General features: G+C 43.1%; 1 protein-coding gene across 3 annotated transcripts in view; it reads right to left on the minus strand.

Moving 5' to 3' along the window:
- CNTNAP2 (contactin associated protein 2) overlaps positions 1-26938 on the minus strand; it is a 2955022-nt gene that overhangs the window by 1506412 nt on the left and 1421672 nt on the right. For all 3 annotated transcript variants that reach the window (XM_063922438.1, XM_063922437.1, XM_063922439.1), the window contains exon 9: positions 4081-4230. In XM_063922438.1, the coding sequence (XP_063778508.1) occupies positions 4081-4230 (150 nt within the window). The remainder of the gene's footprint in view (positions 1-4080; positions 4231-26938) is intronic.

Below are 26938 nucleotides of genomic sequence, written 5' to 3' on the forward strand. Positions count from 1 at the left end.
CAATAGTACTAGACATCTTATCTTTAATCACAGGAAACATTTGTTGCCCACTTACAGCTCCTTGCCCCAACATGTAACCCAGGTTACCAACATAAGGGGTATTCAAAGTGCCATCAGAATGGCAGCACTTTGCAACCAAACAATAGCCCTATAAACGGTATCCAGACTCCAGGTTGACACCACTTAGGTCGACACCCATTGTTCGACAGCGAATATGTCAACACTATAAATAGGTCGACGTGATCATTAGGTCGACATGAACAAGGTTGGCATGCAAAAAGGTCGACATGAGTTATTCATGTTTTTTCTTTTTTTAAACTTTTTCATACTTTGCGATCCAGCGAGGCACCTTGCCAGAAGCATGGCGAGTGAAGCGAGTCCTGCCATGGGACACAGTGCACTAATTGGGGTTCCTGGTCACTTTACGGAGAAAACGACATAAAAAAACATGAAAAACGCACGTCGACTATTTTCATGTCGACCTTGTTCATGTCAACCTAATGGCCGCGCCGACCTATTCCTAGTGTTGACCTAGCCACTGTCGACCAATAGGTGTTGACCTAATGGGTGTCGACCTAGACACTGTCGACCCTGAGTCCCATATCCGTATAATCTACAGCAATGAGTGCAGTCACACATGACAGCTGCACATCACAGATACTTAAATACAGGCCATAGAATGTTCACCAATGCTACCACAATATGTTTATAATTAATATTGCATAGTTGTGTTATATTAATATTGTGATTAACTAAATAAAAAGCAGCTAGTGAGCAAAGAATGATGGGTAAGCAATCACATGGCACCAATGCGGGTGTAGTATCTGTTCATGTTAACTGTATTGACAATTGTAACTGCGTGCATTTCTGTACTTCCATGTTGTCAACCACCTATATATCATTCTTGTTCACAAATCATTTATTCTTTGTCTGCCTACTAATTGTATATCTAGGTAATTCTACTATAACCCTGTTTGTGTAGTTTCCTTCGAGATTAGTTTATTGCCAGATCCATCTCAGGTATAATAAATATCTTTCCTATCGTCCAAGCTTCATGGTAGACTATGGTGGAGGAAGTACAGTATGTATTCCACGTTTATCACCACACACTAGAGTGCGCGAGTGTTCATTAGTGTTATTCATACATAGCAAAAAGATATCTACTGTAATATATTCACCAGCAAGCAATGATGAAACAATACCCTACCTTACAAATAATGACTGCTCTGTCATATTCATTTTGGCTAACCAAATCTTCTTGTATTGCCTCTTTTGTGCTTTATAAACTTAAAGACATAGGGGTATATGCAATAGCGGGCGAATTTGCAAAATAGGCGAATTCCGGGCCGTTTTCGCCTCCAAAAATCAATTCGCCTATGCAGTGCAGTCATTTTTCGCAAAAAAACGGCCCGTCAAAATTCGCCTTTTCTCAATTCGCCTTTTTCCGAATTCGCCTTTTCTGCAATGGTACAGATGCTGCAATTCGCCTCCAGCATATTCAATTCAAGTTTGGAAATTCGCCTGCAGTGCTTTTAGACAGCAAATTCGCGATTTTCACTCCGCCACACTTTGGAGGGTGAAAACAAATAAAAAAATTTTAAACATGTTTTTTTTTGTGTTTTTTTTTTTAGGAATAGCAGATCTATTTATATTAGAAGAGATTAGGTTTTTTTTTTTTTTTTGGGGGAGGCACAAATATTATTTATATATTTTTTAAAATAATATTTTTATTTTTTTATTTTTTTTATTGCTGGAACGGTAAAATCCGGGAAAAAAATGGCGTGGGGTCCCCCCTCCAAAGCATAACCAGCCTCGGGCTCATTGAGCTGGTCCTGGTTCTAAAAATGCGGGGAAAAAATTGACAGGGGATCCCCCGTATTTTTAAAACCAGCACCGGGCTCTGCGCCTGATGCTGGTGCCAAAAATACGGGGGACAAAACGAGTAGGGGTCCCCCGTATTTTTAACACCAGCATCGGGCTCCACTAGCTGGACAGATAATGCCACAGCCGGGGGTCACTTTTATACAGTGCCCTGCGGCCGTGGCATCAAATATCCAACTAGTCACCCCTGGCCGGGGAACCCTGGGGGAATGGGGACCCCTTCAATCAAGGGGTCCCCCCCCCCCAGCCACCCAAGGGCCAGGGGTGAAGCCCGAGGCTGTCCCCCCCCATCCAATGGGCTGCGGATGGGGGGGCTGATAGCCTTTGTGTTCAAAAAAAAAGATATTGTTTTTTCCATTAGTACTACAAGTCCCAGCAAGCCTCCCCTGCAAGCTGGTACTTGGAGAACCACAAGTACCAGCATGCGGGAGAAAAACGGGCCCGCTGGTACCTGTAGTTCTAATGGAAAAAAAATACCCAAATAAAAACAGGACACAGACACCGTCGACAGTAAAACTTTATTACACACTGCCGACACACACATACTTACCTATGTTCACACGCCGACATCGGTCCTCTTCTCCATGTAGAATCCCGGGGTACCTGAAAATAAAAGATCAATTATACTCACCTCAACAGGCTCCAGAGATAAATCCACGGACTTGGCAAAAAAAGAAAGCGCATTTACCCGCACCAAAAACGGACTGAAAGGTGTCCCATGCTGACACATGGGACACCTATCCACGATTAAGATCTGTCAGTGACAGTTGTCACTGACAGGTCTCTAAGCCAATCAGGAAGCGCAACTTCGTTGCGCTAACCTGATTGGCTGATCGCTGTGACAGCGCATCGCACAGCTCCCTCCATTATATTCAATGGTGGGAACTTAGCGGCTAGCGGTGAGGTCACCCGCCGGTCAGCGGTGACCGGCGGGTGACCCCACCGCTAGCCGCTAAGTTCCCACCATTGAAAGTAATGGAGGGAGCTGTGCGAGGCGCTGTCAGAGTACAGACGGCGTCCAGCCAATCAGATGAGCGCCACGGCAGTAGCGCTTCCTGATTGGCTGAAGGGACATCAGTGACAGGAGTCACGTGATGTCCCGGCATTCGGGGAGAGGGGTCCCATGTGTCAGCATGGGACCCCTTTCGGTCCGCAGGTCCGGTTGTTCGTTTTCTTTTTTTGCCAAGTCCGTGGATTTATCTCTGGAGCCTGTTGAGGTGAGTATATTGATCTTTTATTTTCAGGTACCCCGGGATTCTACATGGAGAAGAGGACCGATGTCGGCGTGTGAACATAGGTAAGTATGTGTGTGTCGGCAGTGTGTAATAAAGTTTTACTGTCGACGGTGTCTGTGTCCTGTTTTTATTTGGGTATTTTTTTTCCATTAGAACTACAGGTACCAGCGGGCCCGTTTTTCTCCCGCATGCTGGTACTTGTGGTTCTCCAAGTACCAGCTTGCAGGGGAGGCTTGCTGGGACTTGTAGTACTAATGGAAAAAACAATATCTTTTTTTTGGAACACAAAGGCTATCAGCCCCCCCATCCGCAGCCCATTGGATGGGGGGGGACAGCCTCGGGCTTCACCCCTGGCCCTTGGGTGGCTGGGGGGGGGGGACCCCTTGATTGAAGGGGTCCCCATTCCCCCAGGGTACCCCGGCCAGGGGTGACTAGTTGGATATTTGATGCCACGGCCGCAGGGCACTGTATAAAAGTGACCCCCGGCTGTGGCATTATCTGTCCAGCTAGTGGAGCCCGATGCTGGTGTTAAAAATACGGGGGACCCCTACTCGTTTTGTCCCCCGTATTTTTGGCACCAGCATCAGGCGCAGAGCCCGGTGCTGGTTTTAAAAATACGGGGGATCCCCTGTCAATTTTTTCCCCGCATTTTTAGAACCAGGACCAGCTCAATGAGCCCGAGGCTGGTTATGCTTTGGAGGGGGGACCCCACGCCATTTTTTTTACGGGTTTTTCCCCGTTTTTCCCCGTTTTTTAAAATCGCGGTAAAATCCGCAAAATCGGCCGATTTTCGCCCGCGACTCTGGCGAATCCGTTTTTCATTGCATATGGTGAATTCCGGAAGCCACCTTCCGGAATTCACCTGGCGAATTTGGTCGAATTGAAAAAACGGCGATAATTGCCGCGATTTCGCCCGCTATTGCATATACCCCATAAACCAACATAGAAAAGTGGTAATTCTTACCTCCAAAAAAATACTGACTTCCAGTTCGGAATTGGAGAGGACTATTTGTTTTAACAGATGAAGCTTCATCCCCATCAATCGTTAACATAGCAGCGTTCTCTTCAGCTGTAAACCGTACTTCGTGCCATTGTCCGTCATTGAGGCCAGAACCTGCAAATGAGAAAACAATTGAGATTTACAAAATAAGAAACACACATTACCAGGGAATGACAAGTTAATCACCGAGCCACCATACATTGAATCAAGAGTATATATAACTCAAAACATATGGCTTTATTTATTAACAGTTATTTATATAGCACATACCTATTCCATAGCACTGCAGAGAATATTTGCATCTGATTGGTTGCTATGGGCAACATCACCAATTCTCTGTTTTAGAAGCTTTAGTAAATTTACCCCTGTGTGATATATCGGCTGTTTGGGCTCGAACAGCCAATATATCACTAGTGGGTCAGGGAGTGTATACAAAAGATATGTTTGTGAATGATATCATTCAGAGGGATATTGCATCAGCTGTGCAGCACAGTTTACGGCTGCGTGTACTGGCAATCCACCACCCACCAATACACTTGCTGCAGGGGATGACATCACAGATGGGTGGGCACATTCAAATGCCCACCCACCTGTATGACAGAGACCAACATATTGAGCATCCAATCAGTAAGTGTAAATGCTTACATGGATCGGCTGCTTTGTCGGCACAACGACGGGTACTCCGTCAAGTTGTGACAGTGTGTTCCCAGCCTAAGATATAGGTTAACATTTTAAGTGTATACTTGGTTGTTATTGCTACCCAGGGTTAGTGAGTCTTTTAATTAAATTCAATTAAAATAGACGGAGAGTCAAAAAACAAAACAAAAAAAAAACTGCTAAAGAAAACCTATACAATGATACTGGTAGGAAGTCAACACACATGGCCCATAATAGATCAATTGACTCTACCCAAGTGTCATCATTATGTGTATATACTGTATAACAGACAGAAGCAAACTGCCATCAATATATCAGGTATATATAACAGGCAGAAGCAAACTGCCATCAATAAGGTATATATAACAGGCAGAAGCAAAGCGCCCACAAATATATCAGGTATATATAACAGGCAGAAGAAAGTGCCCACCAGTTTGTATACCTAACAGGCAGAAGCAAAGCTCCCACCAGTATATCAGGAATATAAGACAGGCAGAAGAAAAGCTCCCACCATTATATCAGGAATATACTGTATAACAGGCAGAAGAAAAGCTCCCACCATTATATCAGGAATATACTGTATAACAGGCAGAAGCAAATTTCCCACCAATATATCAGCAATATGTAACAGGCAGAAGCAAAGCTCCCACCAATATATCATGTATATATAACAGGCAGAAGAAAAGCTCCTACCAATATATCAAGTATATATAACAGGCAGAAGTAAAGCTCCCACCAATATATTCTTTCCTGGCTACATTAGAAATCTGTTTGCACTTTGAATCCAATAGTGAAGGTGGGACATTTTACGAGGAGAATTCCCACTCCGACACTGTTGACATGATATTAAACCAACAATGTGAATCATATTACTATTAAGACTAGTTATTTTTTACATAAAATGATATCAATATATATAAATCAGAATGTGTTTGACAGTGCTCGTACATTTTATAACTTTTTCAGACTAATTTTGGCCAAACATGAAACAATTTAATCCTACAATTTGGTGTTAAGTAAATATTATCTGGGTTATTAGGCTAACAAACATGAAATAAGCGCAATTTTACTTGTACCATTATATTCTGTAGTGCCATACATTAGAAAAAATCGCACATGATAAACTTATAATGCAAATATATTATGTGGTAAGCAGGGCTTACAATCATGGTATACAATCTACAGTAAGAACAATGAAGTGAAAGAGAAAAGGGAAGACAGTATATACTGATCAAAACTGAAGAGTCAAGGCTTGAACTAGTATTTTTAAAGTATATTTGTCAGAAGTGGTGAATTTTGATATTACATTTGAACAGGGCTTAAAGTGGTCTTGGGGAGGTGGTGGAACTCATTTCCTTAGCCACCTGCCCCACTTCCCTCCTGTATAGGCATAGCCAGGGCCAGTGCTAGTGTTTTTGGCACAACCCCTGCAAAATATAAATTTGTGACCTACCTCCCATCCTTTATAAAGAGACATTGGTCTCACAAGGAAGGGTCATGTTTACACAATAGTGTCCCCCATTCCCATCTGTGTACCAGGAGGGGTAGGCTGCAGGTGGAGGATGACCATGGAGCCACCAGGCCCTGAGGAAGGGAAGTGGCTGTAGCTCGTCAGTGACACTAGCACCCCTCGTATCATCTATTGACGTGGGTAGTTGGGAAGACTTTTCAGTTGGAATTACTGTCAGGGCCATTAAGAAGGTGGAACTAGTTCCACCTACCATTACAGGTGGTGGAACTCATTTCCACCATGTTCCCACACACTTCAACCCCTGCATTTGAAGATTTCAGGAATGGTATTGATTTATCTACAACAATTGAGATAAGAAAATTATTCAATTGTTCATGGTATTTATTGGCAAGACTACATAATGACCATATACACATGATTTAGACCACTGGTTCCCAACCTCGGTCCTCAAGTACCCCCAACAGTTCATGTTTTCCAGGTCTCCTCACAGGATTGCAAGTGAAATAATTTGCTCCACCTGTGGGTCTTTTATAATGTATCAGTGAGTAATGAATACACCTGTTCAACTGCTAGGTGACCTGGAAAATATGAACTGTTGGGGGTACTTGAGGACTGAGGTTGAGAACCACTGATTTAGACAACCATTTGTATGACCAACCTGAACAAACTTGGTCATTTGGTTCTGGCTTGGTATAGTTAAGGAAGACTGTGTGGTATATTTACTAAAAACTAATTTTTAGATTGATTTTAAATCGATCTAAATCAATCAACATCAACGTTGTATTTCAGGGTCTAAATTGTACATTTACTAACAGTAGATTTTGAAATCAATTTAAAAAATTGATTTTTTAGTAGTGTAAAGTCTTGTTTTTGTCAGTTCCAATCAAAAAATTATTGCAAATACTGTATACTGTAACTAAAAAATGGACAAAAATCCTTGTACTGATTTTCTATTGGATAAAACATATCACATGCAAAAGATGTTCGATTTTGATCACCAGTTGATTTTGCCTTTAGTAAATCTCTGATTTCCAAAATTAATGGAAAACTGGTCAAAATCAATCAATATAACACTATATGTGTGTCTTTCAGTAATCTAAAGTAATTTAAGTCTAACAAAATTTTATATCCAATTTGTTCAGTTCAGATAAGCTTTTTAAAGCCACAAAATTGCAATTTAACCTTTAATAACCAAAAATCTGCCAAATGACAAAAGCTATTTCCTCTAATAATAATAATAATAATAATAATAATAATAATAATTCTTTGCCACTGTCTAAACTTTCTCAACTTAATTTTACTGTTTTTTTTTTATTTTACATTTTTATTGTTTGCTTCCAAAAATTAACTTCTGTACTCCAGATGTTTGATAGGATAATGTCTTATGCAAGGCGTATGACCCAGATAATTGTACAGTGTATTGGTGTGGCTGACCACTTTCGGTCTTTCGGCATGCTAAAATCATCCTGCATATGTGACAGATTTGCTAATTGGTTGGCTGCATCTGACAGTGTATGCACTGCTGCGGTGGACCACCCAGCATTTTCCCTGTTCCTTCACATGGGCGGAATAGGGAAATGTCTCCTCTCCAAGGAAGGAGCCCAGATATTATCTGGCCATACACTGTGAAATATGGATACAGCTTGCCAGATAAAATGACTGTTGGCATCCCTGTAATTGGGTGACAGTGTGCACCCACAGCCAATTACCTTGAACATGTCCCAACATTAAACTATGCCCGTTGTGGTGGGTGGGTGTGTACACCATCACCAGGGCACTGCTGTATCACTTTGAACATCCTGAGTATGCTCGTAGAGGCAGTAGAACCTGCAGGGTCCACAGGCAATGCAGCAGTGAAACTGTCTGTAGGGTGCCAATTGGCACATTTTATCTGACAGTGTATGGCTAGCATAAGACTGTTGCTCTGTTCGAAGACCTATTAAAAAAATGTGGATGATATGCATATTAATAATAACGTTCTGCCAAGCTGTATGCAAACATAATGTATTTTTATGCTGAGTATAAGACAATGATATATGTATATTGGTCTGCACCTACAGCATATGCTCCAGGTATTCATAAACCATACAGTACATACACCCTGATACACCCAACCAGATGATAAGGTAGGGCTATAACTGATCTACTGTACAAAATCTATAATTGTGTTTTTTTTTCTTCTGTAGAAAATGTATTTCCAAGCAGTTAGTTTTTCTAAATAAATAAGTAAATTCTGCATTGCAGCATCATTTTATTCACATAGGGGTCATTCCGACCTGTTCGCACACATCGGTTCTTCGCTGCAGTGCGAATGGGTCGAGACTGCGGATGCGTGGTGCCCGCAATGCGATGCCACCAGTGCAGAAAGTGATCACAGCGGCGATCGCATGAAGACTGACAGACGGGAGGCGTTCCGGGGCGTCAACTGACCGTTTTCAAGGCGCGGTGAGGCGAACGGAGGTGGATCCAGGCATTTGGAGGGCGAATGTCTGATGTCAATCCCGGGACCTTCGTCGCTGGATCCGTCGCACAGGGTAAGTAACTCTTACCCTGGTCTTGTTTTGCAGGGAACTTATTTAGCATAGCAGGGCTGCACAAGCGATTGAAGCCCTGCTATGCTAAAATACACTCCCCCATAGGTGGCGTCAAGTTGATCGCACGAGCAGCAAAAAGTTGCTATGTGCAATTAACTAGGAATGAGGGTCCTAACTGTATGCCACAAAACCAATTAATGTAGCAAAACAATGATTCTATAGTACTGCACATTTATTTTATTAGTAAAAATTTAAATACAGATTAGTTGTGAGCAACTAGTTACTTTTTAAACAATCTAAAGAGTGTGCATCATGTAAGTAATTTCTTATGTGACAAAGAATCAATTGAAATCTATCAAATAAATATCCATTTTAAATAAATGAATGTAAATCGGTTATTTGGATATTGTCTCCTAATAGTACATATCCATACTATATCACACTGCATTGAAGCAAATTACATGAGCATATTACAAGCATACCGATCAGGCTGTCATAGGTGCATGTACAGTAACCCTAGTGGGAACATTTAAGGAATGAATCATTTATACTATCTAGTCTAGAGATGAGCGCCTGAAATTTTTCGGGTTTTGTGTTTTGGTTTTGGGTTCGGTTCCGCGGCCGTGTTTTGGGTTCGAACGCGTTTTGGCAAAACCTCACCGAATTTTTTTTGTCGGATTCGGGTGTGTTTTGGATTCGGGTGTTTTTTTCAAAAAACACTAAAAAACAGCTTAAATCATAGAATTTGGGGGTCATTTTGATCCCAAAGTATTATTAACCTCAAAAACCATAATTTACACTCATTTTCAGTCTATTCTGAATACCTCACACCTCACAATATTATTTTTAGTCCTAAAATTTGCACCGAGGTCGCTGTGTGAGTAAGATAAGCGACCCTAGTGGCCGACACAAACACCGGGCCCATCTAGGAGTGGCACTGCAGTGTCACGCAGGATGTCCCTTCCAAAAAACCCTCCCTAAACAGCACATGACGCAAAGAAAAAAAGAGGCGCAATGAGGTAGCTGTGTGAGTAAGATTAGCGACCCTAGTGGCCGACACAAACACCGGGCCCATCTAGGAGTGGCACTGCAGTGTCACGCAGGATGGCCCTTCCAAAAAACCCTCCCCAAACAGCACATGACGCAAAGAAAAAAAGAGGCGCAATGAGGTAGCTGTGTGAGTAAGATTAGCGACCCTAGTGGCCGACACAAACACCGGGCCCATCTAGGAGTGGCACTGCAGTGTCACGCAGGATGTCCCTTCCAAAAAACCCTCCCCAAACAGCACATGACGCAAAGAAAAAAAGAGGCGCAATGAGGTAGCTGTGTGAGTAAGATTAGCGACCCTAGTGGCCGACACAAACACCGGGCCCATCTAGGAGTGGCACTGCAGTGTCACGCAGGATGTCCCTTCCAAAAAACCCTCCCCAAACAGCACATGACGCAAAGAAAAAAAGAGGCGCAATGAGGTAGCTGACTGTGTGAGTAAGATTAGCGACCCTAGTGGCCGACACAAACACCGGGCCCATCTAGGAGTGGCACTGCAGTGTCACGCAGGATGTCCCTTCCAAAAAACCCTCCCCAATCAGCACATGATGCAAAGAAAAAGAAAAGAAAAAAGAGGTGCAAGATGGAATTGTCCTTGGGCCCTCCCACCCACCCTTATGTTGTATAAACAAAACAGGACATGCACACTTTAACCAACCCATCATTTCAGTGACAGGGTCTGCCACACGACTGTGACTGATATGATGGGTTGGTTTGGACCCCCCCCAAAAAAGAAGCAATTAATCTCTCCTTGCACAAACTGGCTCTACAGAGGCAAGATGTCCACCTCATCTTCACCCTCCGATATATCACCGTGTACATCCCCCTCCTCACAGATTATCAATTCGTCCCCACTGGAATCCACCATCTCAGCTCCCTGTGTACTTTGTGGAGGCAATTGCTGCTGGTCAATGTCTCCGCGGAGGAATTGATTATAATTCATTTTAATGAACATCATCTTCTCCACATTTTCTGGATGTAACCTCGTACGCCGATTGCTGACAAGGTGAGCGGCGGCACTAAACACTCTTTCGGAGTACACACTTGTGGGAGGGCAACTTAGGTAGAATAAAGCCAGTTTGTGCAAGGGCCTCCAAATTGCCTCTTTTTCCTGCCAGTATAAGTACGGACTGTGTGACGTGCCTACTTGGATGCGGTCACTCATATAATCCTCCACCATTCTATCAATGTTGAGAGAATCATATGCAGTGACAGTAGACGACATGTCCGTAATCGTTGTCAGGTCCTTCAGTCCGGACCAGATGTCAGCATCAGCAGTCGCTCCAGACTGCCCTGCATCACCGCCAGCGGGTGGGCTCGGAATTCTGAGCCTTTTCCTCGCACCCCCAGTTGCGGGAGAATGTGAAGGAGGAGATGTTGACAGGTCGCGTTCCGCTTGACTTGACAATTTTGTCACCAGCAGGTCTTTCAACCCCAGCAGACTTGTGTCTGCCGGAAAGAGAGATCCAAGGTAGGCTTTAAATCTAGGATCGAGCACGGTGGCCAAAATGTAGTGCTCTGATTTCAACAGATTGACCACCCGTGAATCCTGGCAAAGCGAATTAAGGGCTGCATCCACAAGTCCCACATGCCTAGCGGAATCGCTCCCTTTTAGCTCCTTCTTCAATGCCTCCAGCTTCTTCTGCAAAAGCCTGATGAGGGGAATGACCTGACTCAGGCTGGCAGTGTCTGAACTGACTTCACGTGTGGCAAGTTCAAAGGGCATCAGAACCTTGCACAACGTTGAAATCATTCTCCACTGCACTTGAGACAGGTGCATTCCACCTCCTATATCGTGCTCAATTGTATAGGCTTGAATGGCCTTTTGCTGCTCCTCCAACCTCTGAAGCATATAGAGGGTTGAATTCCACCTCGTTACCACTTCTTGCTTCAGATGATGGCAGGGCAGGTTCAGTAGTTTTTGGTGGTGCTCCAGTCTTCTGTACGTGGTGCCTGTACGCCGAAAGTGTCCCGCAATTCTTCTGGCCACCGACAGCATCTCTTGCACGCCCCTGTCGTTTTTTAAAAAATTCTGCACCACCAAATTCAAGGTATGTGCAAAACATGGGACGTGCTGGAATTTGCCCATATTTAATGCACACACAATATTGCTGGCGTTGTCCGATGCCACAAATCCACAGGAGAGTCCAATTGGGGTAAGCCATTCTGCGATGATCTTCCTCAGTTGCCGTAAGAGGTTTTCAGCTGTGTGCGTATTCTGGAAAGCGGTGATACAAAGCGTAGCCTGCCTAGGAAAGAGTTGGCGTTTGCGAGATGCTGCTACTGGTGCTGCCGCTGCTGTTCTTGCGGCGGGAGTCCATACATCTACCCAGTGGGCTGTCACAGTCATATAGTCCTGACCCTGCCCTGCTCCACTTGTCCACATGTCCGTGGTTAAGTGGACATTGGGTACAACTGCATTTTTTAGGACACTGGTGAGTCTTTTTCTGACGTCCGTGTACATTCTCGGTATCGCCTGCCTAGAGAAGTGGAACCTAGATGGTATTTGGTAACGGGGGCACACTGCCTCAATAAATTGTCTAGTTCCCTGTGAACTAACGGCGGATACCGGACGCACGTCTAACACCAACATAGTTGTCAAGGCCTCAGTTATCCGCTTTGCAGTAGGATGACTGCTGTGATATTTCATCTTCCTCGCAAAGGACTGTTGAACAGTCAATTGCTTACTGGAAGTAGTACAAGTGGGCTTACGACTTCCCCTCTGGGATGACCATCGACTCCCAGCGGCAACAACAGCAGCGCCAGCAGCAGTAGGCGTTACACGCAAGGATGCATCGGAGGAATCCCAGGCAGGAGAGGACTCGTCAGAATTGCCAGTGACATGGCCTGCAGGACTATTGGCATTCCTGGGGAAGGAGGAAATTGACACTGAGGGAGTTGGTGGGGTGGTTTGCGTGAGCTTGGTTACAAGAGGAAGGGATTTACTGGTCAGTGGACTGCTTCCGCTGTCACCCAAAGTTTTTGAACTTGTCACTGACTTATTATGAATGCGCTGCAGGTGACGTATAAGGGAGGATGTTCCGAGGTGGTTAACGTCCTTACCCCTACTTATTACAGCTTGACAAAGGGAACACACGGCTTGACACCTGTTGTCCGCATTTCTGGTGAAATACCTCCACACCGAAGAGCTGATTTTTTTGGTATTTTCACCTGGCATGTCAACGGCCATATTCCTCCCACGGACAACAGGTGTCTCCCGGGTGCCTGACTTAAACAAACCACCTCACCATCAGAATCCTCCTGGTCAATTTCCTCCCCAGCGCCAGCAACACCCATATCCTCCTCATCCTGGTGTACTTCAACACTGACATCTTCAATCTGACTATCAGGAACTGGACTGCGGGTGCTCCTTCCAGCACTTGCAGGGGGCGTGCAAATGGTGGAAGGCGCATGCTCTTCACGTCCAGTGTTGGGAAGGTCAGGCATCGCAACCGACACAATTGGACTCTCCTTGTGGATTTGGGATTTCGAAGAATGCACAGTTCTTTGCTGTGCTGCTTTTGCCAGCTTGAGTCTTTTCATTTTTCTAGCGAGAGGCTGAGTGCTTCCATCCTCATGTGAAGCTGAACCACTAGCCATGAACATAGGCCAGGGCCTCAGCCGTTCCTTGCCACTCCGTGTGGTAAATGGCATATTGGCAAGTTTACGCTTCTCCTCCGACAATTTTATTTTAGGTTTTGGAGTCCTTTTTTTTCTGATATTTGGTGTTTTGGATTTGACATGCTCTGTACTATGACATTGGGCATCGGCCTTGGCAGACGACGTTGCTGGCATTTCATCGTCTCGGCCATGACTAGTGGCAGCAGCTTCAGCACGAGGTGGAAGTGGATCTTGATCTTTCCCTAATTTTGGAACCTCAACATTTTTGTTCTCCATATTTTAATAGGCACAACTAAAAGGCACCTCAGGTAAACAATGGAGATGGATACTAGTATACAATTATGGACTGCCTGCCGACTGCAGACACAGAGGTAGCCACAGCCGTGAACTACCGTACTGTACTGTGTCTGCAGCTAATATAGACTGGTTGATAAAGAGAAGATGTCTATGTAACTATGTATGTATAAAGAAGACTGAAAAAAATCCACGGTTAGGTGGTATACAATTATGGACGGACTGCCTGCCGAGTGCAGACACAGAGGTAGCCACAGCCGTGAACTACCGTACTGTACTGTGTCTGCAGCTAATATAGACTGGTTGATAAAGAGAAGATGTCTATGTAACTATGTATGTATAAAGAAGAATGAAAAAAAACCACGGTTAGGTGGTATACAATTATGGACGGACTGCCTGCCGAGTGCAGACACAGAGGTAGCCACAGCCGTGAACTACCGTACTGTACTGTGTCTGCAGCTAATATAGACTGGTTGATAAAGAGAAGATGTCTATGTAACTATGTATGTATAAAGAAGAATGAAAAAAATCCACGGTTAGGTGGTATTACAATTATGGACGGACTGCCTGCTGAGTGCAGAGACACAGAGGTAGCCACAGCCGTGAACTACCGTACTGTGTCTGCTGCGACTGGATGATAAATTATATAAAAAATATATATATATCACTACTGCAGCCGGACAGGTATATATTATATATTATATAATGACGGACCTGCTGGACACTGTCTGTCAGCAGAATGAGTTTTATTTTTATAGAATAAAAAAAAAAAAAACAACACACAAGTGAAGTCACACGACGAGTGTTTAACTTTTTCAGGCAATCACAATATAAGTATACTACTAACTATACTGGTGGTCAGTGTGGTCAGGTCACTGGTCAGTCACACTGGCAGTGGCACTCCTGCAGCAAAAGTGTGCACTGTTTAATTTTAATATAATATGTACTCCTGGCTCCTGCTATAACCTATAACTGGCACTGCAGTAGTGCTCCCCAGTCTCCCCCACAATTATAAGCTGTGTGAGCTGAGCAGTCAGACAGATATATAATATATATAGATGATGCAGCACACTGGCCTGAGCCTGAGCAGTGCACACAGATATGGTATGTGACTGACTGAGTCACTGTGTGTATCGCTTTTTTCAGGCAGAGAACGGATATATTAAATAAACTGCACTGTGTGTCAGGTGGTCACTCACTATATAATATATTATGTACTCCTGGCTCCTGCTATAACCTATAACTGGCACTGCAGTAGTGCTCCCCAGTCTCCCCCACAATTATAAGCTGTGTGAGCTGAGCAGTCAGACAGATATATATAATATTATATATAGATAATAGATGATGCAGCACACTGGCCTGAGCCTGAGCAGTGCACACAGATATGGTATGTGACTGACTGAGTCACTGTGTGTATCGCTTTTTTCAGGCAGAGAACGGATATATTAAATAAACTGCACTGTTTGTCTGGTGGTCACTCACTATATAATATATTATGTACTCCTGGCTCCTGCTATAACCTATAACTGGCACTGCAGTAGTGCTCCCCAGTCTCCCCCACAATTATAAGCTGTGTGAGCTGAGCAGTCAGACAGATATATATAATATTATATATAGATAATAGATGATGCAGCACACTGGCCTGAGCCTGAGCAGTGCACACAGATATGGTATGTGACTGACTGAGTCACTGTGTGTATCGCTTTTTTCAGGCAGAGAACGGATATATTAAATAAACTGCACTGTGTGTCTGGTGGTCACTCACTATATAATATATTATGTACTCCTGGCTCCTGCTATAACCTATAACTGGCACTGCAGTAGTGCTCCCCAGTCTCCCCCACAATTATAAGCTGTGTGAGCTGAGCAGTCAGACAGATATATATAATATTATATATAGATAATAGATGATGCAGCACACTGGCCTGAGCCTGAGCAGTGCACACAGATATGGTATGTGACTGAGTCACTGTGTGCTGTGTATCGCTTTTTTCAGGCAGAGAACGGATTATAAAGTTAACTGCACTGTCCTCACTAGTAAACTCTCTCCACTCAGTCTCTACACTTCTACAGTAACAGTACTCCTCCTAGTCAGCTCCAGTAAATCTCTCTCAGTCTCTTATAATCTAAATGGAGAGGACGCCAGCCACGTCCTCTCCCTATCAATCTCAATGCACGTGTGAAAATGGCGGCGACGCGCGGCTCCTTATATAGAATCCGAGTCTCGCGATAGAATCCGAGCCTCGCGAGAATCCGACAGCGTCATGATGACGTTCGGGCGCGCTCGGGTTAACCGAGCAAGGCGGGAAGATCCGAGTCGCTCGGACCCGTGAAAAAAAACATGAAGTTCTGGCGGGTTCGGATTCAGAGAAACCGAACCCGCTCATCTCTACTATCTACGTGACCACTTCATCTTATGATCCGTACGATTAGGATTTATGACTAAATGGACAGATATATTTAAATATATATATTTACCACATTCTATTTTTATGTCAAGACCTTAATAATTTTTTCAGTTAAAATGAATTATTGAACCCTATGCCCACTCCTTTATTAACCATAATTTTAATTAATTGTAAATAATGATCCATAATAGCAAATCGTTGTCCTGCATATCTAGCTGGTGATTGCAGTATTGATCTAAATTTATGCAGACACTGCATACTTCTCCGCTCTCTGCTGATAACTTGCATACAAGCATGTAGACCCACATTTCATTGTAGTTCAACTGCTACACTGCTACTTTAGGTTCTATTATGATACCTATTAACTAATTTAACAGACACAAATACTTATGTGATGGTATACGAGAGATACTATTATTAAATAACCCTGATTTTATAAGCCACTGTTCTGCATTTGGTAAACATTTTTTTATTTTTTATTTTGCCAAAGTGGTCCATACATCAGCCAGGGGAATTCCCTGTTCTCCTGAGACCTGGGATGAGGGATTGGCAAATCCAACATGTTAGAAATCCTTGATTCATTGATTCCGACCAAAAACCGATCAGGACTGGTGGGGCTCGGGGATCTTTAACATGCTGTTTTTGACGATTCCCTGATTCGTTGATGTTCATCGAACTGGTGGGGAATGAGGAATTGAGCGTACAGTAGATGTTTGGCCCACATAAGTCATATTTGATGGTCTATTTAGCATTGTAGGCACAGCACAGTATATTATTTACTGCTAAAAAACTAATTTTGTATTACAATATAATGCTTGATCATTTTGTGCTGTAACAGCTTCACGAAGCTAGCTTAGCTGGTAAAAATTGATTTTGCTGCTTTATGATTTTACCAAGTGTTACAAGGGCAATAAAGATGTTGGTAAAAATAAATAATATCTGGATACAAAACCAGTTTTGCAGATGATCTCATTTATCAGGATGTAAGTATATCATAACACATGTAGTTTCTATAACTGAATTTAAATAGGACAGACTTAGAATGAAAGAACTATGGAATCTGCAATAAAACAGCTTACAAGAGTTCTGCCAAGACCATAATATTGCTTCTGTGTTTTGTTATTTCATTATCTATACTGTAGTTACAGTATTTTGAACACAGACAAATTAAAGAAATTATAATGTGTTCCTGAGCAAATAATGTTAGAAGACAAAATAAGTGGAGCCTGTGGCAAAACACCTTGATGTGCAGTTACTGTAGCTAAGGTTAATGATTCATTTCATTGGTTTGTTACAAGAGGAAGAAAAAAGATAAGAATGTAACTGTGCATTTGTAATTTCTTTGGAAGGTGAGCGCACAAAAGCAACTAATTGATCAGCCCTGTACAGGACATAAGCAAATATGTATGGATAAAATGAAAGTAATACACAGTGCCGCTAAATATATTACCCTGTTTGTATATATGTGTTGTTATTTATTTCCATTTGGTAATTGCTCTCGTTTTTTTGTGTATGGAACTAAATGCTCATATTTACCTCATGTGGAGTTTGCACATCTGTGTGAGTGGCCATATCATACGCTTGGTTTGATACCCATCATCATTATTAGAGCATAGTTATATGAAAGCTATCCATGATGCAAAAGATACTTCTGAAAACATGGGTATTTATTTACACTGGTACTGCATAGCCTGCAACTCATTGCTATTCTGTATCTGAGCATTGCTTATGTGGAATGCCCAGCTACAGCCCAGTTACTCCCCTTCAGTTGCAAATGGAAATGTGGCTGGCAGCACAGGTGGTGTAATGGTTGCAGGGACGGATTAAGGCTGGTGGGGGCCCCATGCAATGTTGGTTGTGGGGGCCCTCACTACTACTACTATTGCTAGCAAAGCCCCCCTCCCCCAGGCCACACGTACACACACATATATATATACACAGAGACACAACATCACTTACAGAGCAGTAGCAGGGAGCACAGGCCGAGCAGCAGACACCAGCAGCTTACAGTCACTGTCTCGTGGGATTTCCTTTCACTATCCCACGAGATTGACTGTGCAGGAGCTCCTTGGCAGCCGCTGTGACTCAACAGCTGAGTCACCAAAAGGAGACTCCTATAATTTAAAATGCAGGGTGTGGAGGCCCAGGGATGCCTGCCCCTGTCTCTACGGCCTTAATTTGGGTAAATTCCCACCATGGACCTAACTGTGTGGAGTTTGTGGCGCTCCCCATGGTTGCTTGGGTTTCTCTGGGTACTCCAGTTTCCTCCCACAATCCAAAAATATACTGGTAGGTTCATTGGCTCCCGACAAAAAATGAACCCTAATGTGTGTGTGTACTGGGCAGACTGGATGGGCCAAGTGGTACTTATCTGCCATCAAATTCTATGTTTCTATGCAAATATGCATGACCCTGCATCACCTGCACTTGGGTACAGCCTAAGGATGAACATTGATGTATCAAAAATATTCGGGGATTGATACCTGTCATTTGTATTTTGCATTGATTTAATTGGAGTCTGATTACTGACTTAATCAATGCAGTAATCCCAGTGTAGTTGTCAATATTATTAATTATACAGTATTTTCCCTTTTAATGAACATGTGAAACCACAAGAGTCAGACAGAGGATGTGAGATTAGGATTTTATGTTTTTTTGTGCTTAGTAATTGCATCTTCATGTATCATTATGTCATTCAGTGGCATTAGGTCATACAAGGTGCCTGAACACAAAATTGATGGTAGTGCTTTCCTCACTACTTATGTGTAGCACTGGCAAATGTGCCGATGTGCACCAGTGCATGTAGCACAGCTCAGGGGAAAAGTAGACAGTAATGTGCCAGTAATCCTGCCAGTTGTGGGTAATCACCAGCGACATCCACTCAGTTGTCTTCAGCCTCATCTCCCCTTTTATCTCTCCAGCTCATTCCCCCAAGATTCTTTCGCTCCAACCCTACAGTATCTTCCAAGTCCCCTTCTATTTCTCCAGCTCAGCAGTGTCTCTCCAGCTCCAGCCCCCATATCTCTCCGGCTCAAACCCACATACACTTACTTCTTTTGTGTCTTCTAGCTGCTCCTCTTCGTGCAGCGTCACAATAAACAAACAAAAAAAAACTTTATTGCACTAGCTGCCAGCAATGCTGTATGATCAAGCAGGCTCCATGGACCCCAAAGATACAACTATCTCTAACTGCTGCCTGTGATACTGTAGTGATCAGCACAAGGCAGTGGTTATAGATAGCTTTATCTGTGAAGTCCATGGAGCCTTATTGATCTTACAGCACAGGTAAAACTGTGCCTCCTCTATCCCTCTGTCACCAGACCTGCTTCTCTGTGCCGCCCTGACAGCTGGTGCCAGGAGGCCAGTGCCTGCATTGACTCTGGGAGTTTGGCCACTGATGGCATTTATTATTGTTTTACATTGTGTACTGAGCCATAAACCAGAAATACCGCACATCGTACCAAACATGTTTTTTGCCGTTGTCGTGGATTTTATGTTGACTTTGCCTTTTGTGAAGTCAAAATTATAATTTTAGCACTTTCCCAGAGGGAAGAGATTTCCGGTAAAATGCTGGATCAACTTCACAAAGGACATTCCTTTTACAACTTAGAAACATTTACTAACAGTGATGTCATTTGGCTGTAGGATCCAGGAAAAATGGAAATGCTGTATCGTTGCTTTTGTCAAAAGTCTTTACATTAGGTAAATTCTGTTGTGTAAATCACAATAATATTGAGCCATAAAAACATAATTTGCTCAGACTGGCTCAAATAAATAAATAAACTGTACATCACCTTCTGCAGTTACTATCAGCAAGTGGAGTGAAGCCACACTGCATGTGAACTGAAGTGGAAAAGAACTCACCACTGGTGTACAGTATATGACACTTTCAATTTCCTGGCACAACACTCACGTCCCATGAGCCTCTGCTGCTTTGTCCTTTTACTCTCTTGCAGGCAAGGATCACAAGACCTGTTGCTTTTCTTTAACTGCATTCTCAAAGGTAACCATTATTGTCACTGAATACACTCATTTATCTCCACAAAACTATTCATTGTCTACCAGATGTATCCTAAGCTTTAACAGCAGCCTGTATTTACATGTGGATGATGCAGAGTAGCATCCAAGCTTGTGGTATTTAGCACTGTGCATGCTCTATAACGGAGTATACAGTATGCATCTACGGGCGATTCCAAGTTGTCCGCATACTGTAGATGTGTACAACTCAAATAGAAGAATATGCACATTTAAGGACTGATTAAATGTCACATGCTGCTGCTGCCAGTTTAGTGCCTTTTGCTGTAGTCGTGTCTGCTACTTTATGCTAATGCTAGTATCGGCCCCTGGTGTACAAGTGTGCATCTGAATTTGCAAGGACTGGGTCGCCTACCTCGTCCGTCTTTAGATGTAACAGTCCTAATTGGCATCTTTAGATGCAACCATTGCACGCACCATTGAAACTAGCCTCTGCCCCATCCTAGGTGCAGATTCTCTGTTAGAGTATGGCTTCCAATATAAGCGATCAATTGTCTGAGTTCACAACCAGTTATGTGGCATGCCCATGACACCCCGTTTACACGCTTATAAGTGCATATCCATGTGTCCAAATAGTCACTTCCCAGTCATCACCCAGGAACATACAATACATTTCCAGGACATTGCAGGCACTGTGGGGGTCATTCCGAGTTGATCAATCGCTAGCTACTTTTTGCAGCCATGCAAACGCATAGTCGCCGCCCACTGGGGAGTGTATATTTACTGTGCAAGGGAGCGATCGCATGTGCAGCCGAGCGGTACAAAAATAGTTTGTGCAGTTTCTGAGTAGCTTACTCAGCCACTGCGATCACTTCAACCTGTCCGGTTCCGGACTTGACATCAGACACCCGCCCTGCAAACGCCCGGACAAGCCTGCGTATTTCCAACCACTCCCAGAAAACGGTCAATTGACACCCATAAATGCCTTCTTCTTGTCAATCTCCTTGCGATCGGCTGTGCGAATGGATTCTTCGTTAAATCCATCGCCCAGCAACGATCCGCTTTGTACCCGTACGGCGCGCCTGCGCATTGCGGTGCATACGCATGCGCATTACCTATCTGATCACTGCGCTGTGAAAAACGGCAGTGCGTGATCAGGTCAGAATGACCCCCTGTGCCTTTATTGGCACTGCATCTAATATGCAAAATGATCACCAGTTTACATTGGCATTACATGTGACTCAGAAGCAGGCCCTTAGCTAAGGGCCTAATTCAGACCTGACCGCTGCTGTGTGTTTTCGCACAGCGGGTGATCAGGTCTGAACTGCGCATGCGCAGGTGCCACAGTGCACCGGTGCATCCCAGAGATGCTATCAGCATCTCAGCCCAGCAATTGCCTCTGCCTGACTGACAGGCAGAGGCGTTCGCTGGGCGGGAGGGGGCAGGCCGGTGGCATTGGGCAGCCATTTTGGGGGCATGGTCTGGGCAACGCAGGCATGCCCCGACTGTGCGTGGGGGGGGGGGCGCGGCAGCTGCGTGACATCACACGCAGCCACTGCGACGCAGAGAGCAATGGGTAGCTCCTTGCCAGCGCGCAGGACCTGCGCTGGTAGGGAGCTACTCTTCAGGTTTAAAAGCATCGCCGCCGTGCAATGCTTTTGTACCTGTGTGGCGGGGGGAGGGCCAGACATGCGGGGCGGACTAGCCCTGTGCTGGGCGTCCCCCTGCATGTCAGGGTGGCTGATCGTAGCCTTGGAAATTTTGCACAGCTACGATCAGGTCTGAATTAGGCCCTAAGTGCACACAATGTGAGTGTAATTGCAGCTGACTTGCTTGCTGCTTGGAATATGCTGCATGCTACTCTACCCTCCTCAATATGTCTAAGGTTAATTTAATAAATAATGCACTTTATGTAAGAGCAGTGTCCCTATGTCTGCCTATTATATTTAAATTATTACCCTATATTGCCAGCACACTCCTTTATTTACAACTGGATATAAACACAGCAGAAAAAAAGGTGCCTGTGTATTAATAGACTAAGATAAGAGAGCCCTGCTCACAAGATTACACTCTATAGCAAATGAGAGTTTGATACTGAGATTAAATGTCACAGAGAGCATATTGGCCCAGTCAGATTCAATGGGTAAAATGCTTAGTGGAGTCATATGATATAATCACGCAGCAATGCTGGTTTGGGGGTCAGTAGGCTCTTTGAGTGCAGAAAGAATATGTATACCGTACATTGTGATCTATGTAAAGAGATGGTATTGGGTATAACAGGGGACATGTAATATGATAAAGTTGCCTATAGAAGGGAGATTTCAGGGAATATTTGAGGAAGTGATGGCTAGCAGGAAACCTTTAGTATGAGGGAGAGAATTCCACAGCCTGGAATAAGTCCAGTAACTGGAAATAGCAGCAGATAATGATAAGGATAAGACGTGTGAATCTTGGGCAGAGTACAGAGTTCAGGTTGAGAGATATTTTAAGACAAGTTTATAGTAAAAATAATTGTATACTGTATTTTGTATAAAGAACAGTAAACCCAGGACCAGACTAACGGGGCCAATGAAAATGTTTCAGGGCCTATTATGAGAGGCAGAGGAGGTGTGACCAGCGAAGTGTGGGTGAGGTCTGTGCCACATCATTGTGAACACCTTTACCCTGTCAGCCCCAATAGCAGTGGCAGCATGGGCATCGGTGATACCCGGTGTGGCCAGAAATCCCCCTGCACGTGCAAAAGGGCTCATCTGTGATAATGGACGTGGCTTTGAAGACAGGGGACAAAGCCTTGTGGATGTCCCCTGTCATGATCCAGGCTATTTCCAGTAGGAATAGGCCTGTTAATAAGTAGTGTGATATCAACGTAGGTAATATCAGGATATCTGAGTGATGTATCAATGAATGTGATGCCAATGCATCTGGGTTATATCTAAATGGGCATGATTGAAATTTGTATTATTCCAATTGATGTATCAATGTACCATTGTATAATACCAGTCAAATGTCTTTGCATGTTAAATGGTAGAGCCTCAATTGATCTGCTTGTATAGAGCTTGTACAGAGGTGTCAGATACCCTTTGATGCAGGCAACCAGAGATGGCTTGGAGAATGCATTTAAGTGCCTAGGGGCGGGGGGGGGGGGGGGGGAATCCCTCAGAGACGCTTTATTCAGCAGGGTGTGACTGGCCTTCCTGGGATCCAGTTGTAATATGGCCAGGATGTGTACACAGGCCTCATACAACAGCTGTAAAGGCAAGCCATAAAATATGAGAAAACCTGACCAACTCTCTAAGCATCAAACAAACATTATAAAGATAAGGCCATCCAGCCTGCTCATATTTCTAAGATACATCACAGTATAAGCAGAGTCTCACTTCACTGTGGCTTGGGAATGGTTAACGAACACTCCAGATGGAGGAGGGCCTGTGATTGAGCAGCAGCATGTAGTTAAATATGAGGACCTGCTTGCTGCAAATTGTCATTATCTTGAGGTGGCATCCAGAAAGAGACTGGATCCTATAATGTCCAGCAAACAGTGAGGCCTCACTCAAAACCAGCATTTAGACTCTTAAGGTGATCTGAGCGTTGGCTCTTTTTTCTCCCTTTATTTTTATTTTTTTTGAGATTGTAATTTACTTGAGTGACTATTTAACTATTATATTCTTGTAACCTTTTTTCTGTAACAATAAGCTTTGAAGTTTTTTACTTAAATTAAATTCTCTTAATTTTAGTTCTGATTGTCTGTGTTTTCCAACCCAAAGCCTCGACAGAGCTTCAGGCTACCTAATCTTTAAGTATTAATAATTTTGTGTGCGGGTGAGAGCAGAAGCTCGCCATGGGTGTGGTCCCTCAAAGTCGCTTGGCCAGGCTGGCGCAGTGACTGGTACTTCTGCTGGTGGCAGTTACTGTGTGGATTTACCATACATGCTGAGGTAATCAGTAAGGTGTCACAGGCAGTATTCTCAGATTGGCGTATCTGGAGAGTGCTAGTATTGTGACATCCCCAATGTATTCTAGTATGGGGCATGGCCTCCCTGATTACATCACTCTGGGGACATGTCCAGCATCCCTGGAGGAAAATGAAAATACACTTTTATTACTTAAGCCTTATGGTCGACAGTGTTCCCAGGTGGTGGCTCATCACGATCATGCTGTCATGATGACTGGCCTATTTTTAAGTGGAGGCCTGGAGCTGTAGGTTTAAGTGGAGGCCTGGAGCTGGAGCTCCATCAGCTCCATTGTTAATTTGATCCTGAGTAATTCAATGTAAAGCCTGGCAGCAGTAGAAACATGTAAGGAAAATTAGTCTACAGGAGGTGATGCATTTAACAATAGATTGTAGGGGTGAAAGTCTAGCAAGGAGAATATCAGTAAGAGTTTCAATGGTCAATATAGGAATTAGTTAGTACATATGAGTTGTATACATATGTATTCTGGAGCATGTAACAGGATTTGGTTACAAATTGGATATGGAGAGCAAAGGGCAGTTTTAAGTCAAGAACAAAAGCTACCCAGCTAGCTTCAGAGACAGGGTTTTTGTGCTGTAAAGAGAATATTTTGTTTTGAAAACTTTAGTTTAAGTGGCAAGAGGACATACAATATGAAATGGCAGAAATCCCTTCTGTAAGTGGATCAACAGATGATAAAAGGTCCATGAATAATCAAAACTTTTTATAAATTTATTAGTCATCCAAATATGAGTTACTATAATTTTAAGGCATTTAATACTTTTCCATATGAAGTGGCATAGATAGAGAAGAGCACTTAGGATTGAGCATTGTGAATATGCTCCTGATCAAAATAAGGTTACAGCATCTAATTATTGCATTTAGTGTATTTTAGGCCTGGGCCACCATACACACCAAGATCCAGACAATCAGGCTATTAGACCTACAGTAACTGGCTGCAAATAGCAGTGTAAGTTCAGAATGACTTCCCGATGCTATAAAGACTAGTGGAAGGGTGAGGTTTGGAAATGACCACTGTGTGACTGTTTGCTGGCATCAAAAAATATATAGAACTGCGCTTATATATATATAGGATTACCATACTATCCCTTTAAACTGGATTTTAATAGATAGTATGGTAAGCCTAGATATATAACACTGGAAGGGAAATGAGAGATCAAGACAAATATAGGGCCAGATGTAATGACACCCGAGTTCGGCGGCCGTGCGGGATGCCTGCCGAACTCAGACGATATTTTTAAAAGGAAATCACTTACACGGCATGTTTTTCCTTGTAAATGAGTGCTTCGTTAAAAAAAAACAAGTTCAGCCGGCATTCTACATGGCTGACGAACTCGGGTGTCATTACATACGGCCCATAATATGTTGTGTATATAATATCAATTTACTAACAATATAAGAAAAACAGCTTATATAAAATAGTAATTCATACTAAAAATAATCATATGAATATTAAACTTTAAGAACAATACATTATAATTTGCTGGTATCACTCAGTCACATGTCTCTTTGTAAGGATCTCAACATTGGCTGTGAAAGATAATTGCACACAGTATAAAGGTGCATACACACGGTGCAATGTTTGCTTACGATTTTTACTGTATAGTCAAAATCGTAAGAAAAGTTAGCATATATTGCACCGTGTGTACACAGCTTGCAATACCGATGCACGCTCCCGCGGGTTTGCTATCGCAAGAAATAATAGACTGTGCAGGCAAGGCAGATATGTGAGATATGAGAGACTTCTCAAAAGCCAGAGTGTCTGGTAATTGTCTCAGATTATACCCGGCTATATATCACTTGATTAGTCTGGGTCTTGTTGTTCCACAAACAGTGATCTTACTATCTAACAGTACATACACACGGTGAGATATTGACTTATGCGATTTCCCTTGAACTCCCCGGAGCCCAGAATCACTGATATTGACTATCTTTACTAGCGATTTTGACTATGTGTGATTTTGACTATACTAGAAACTAGATTGTACACAATATGGTCAAAATTGCCTTGCCTGCACCTTGTCTGTCTATTTTTTCTTGCGATTCAGACTCCATGGGAGCACGCATCGGTATCGCAAGCTGTGTACACACGGTGCAATATGCGCTAGCTTTTCTTACGATTTTGACTATATAGTCAGAATCGTAAGAAAATATTGCACTGTTTGTATGCACCTTCAGACTCCCAGGTCATAAACCCGGAAGTCATGTCCTTTGCGTTCATCATCATGCACGCAGTGTTTATAAACACTGGTATGATGTGATAAAGGGCAGGAGAGAGATCTACCAATTGACTTTCGCTCCCTTCTGTATCTTGTGTTTCCCTTTACCTTTTAGCTCTTAGATAGTAAGCTTTGGTCAGGGTCAACATTACTTTTTATTTCATGTTACGTTGTAGGAGGTCACTGCTTTATGAATTCAAATAATAATAATAATAATAATAATAATAATAAATATCATGATAATAATAATAACAACAAATCTCTGTAAAACAATATTGTCTGCAAGACCACCAGGCTATCAGATCATATTCATAAAAGCAGTAGAGAGAACAACAAACAATGTCTGAAAATCACAGAAAAGGTAACCCTGACCTTCAATGCAATTGTGTTAAGTGTCAGTCTGGAAGAATGGCTGAATGGCTTGCATAGACTGTGACTGCAGAATAATGCACTATATGCAAGCTTTTTCATACTGAACACTGTGTCAAAATGAAAGCAGTCCTTGAAATGTCTTAAGAATTAAAGTTCCATTTTGCAGTGCCCATAGCAGTTTGTGTAGAGGTATATTTGAACTAGGTAATTATAGTAATCTTGGCTAAATCATGATCCATATATAGTTTATGGT

Source organism: Pseudophryne corroboree, chromosome 5, assembly GCF_028390025.1.
Source record: "Pseudophryne corroboree isolate aPseCor3 chromosome 5, aPseCor3.hap2, whole genome shotgun sequence".
NCBI lineage: Eukaryota > Metazoa > Chordata > Amphibia > Anura > Myobatrachidae > Pseudophryne > Pseudophryne corroboree.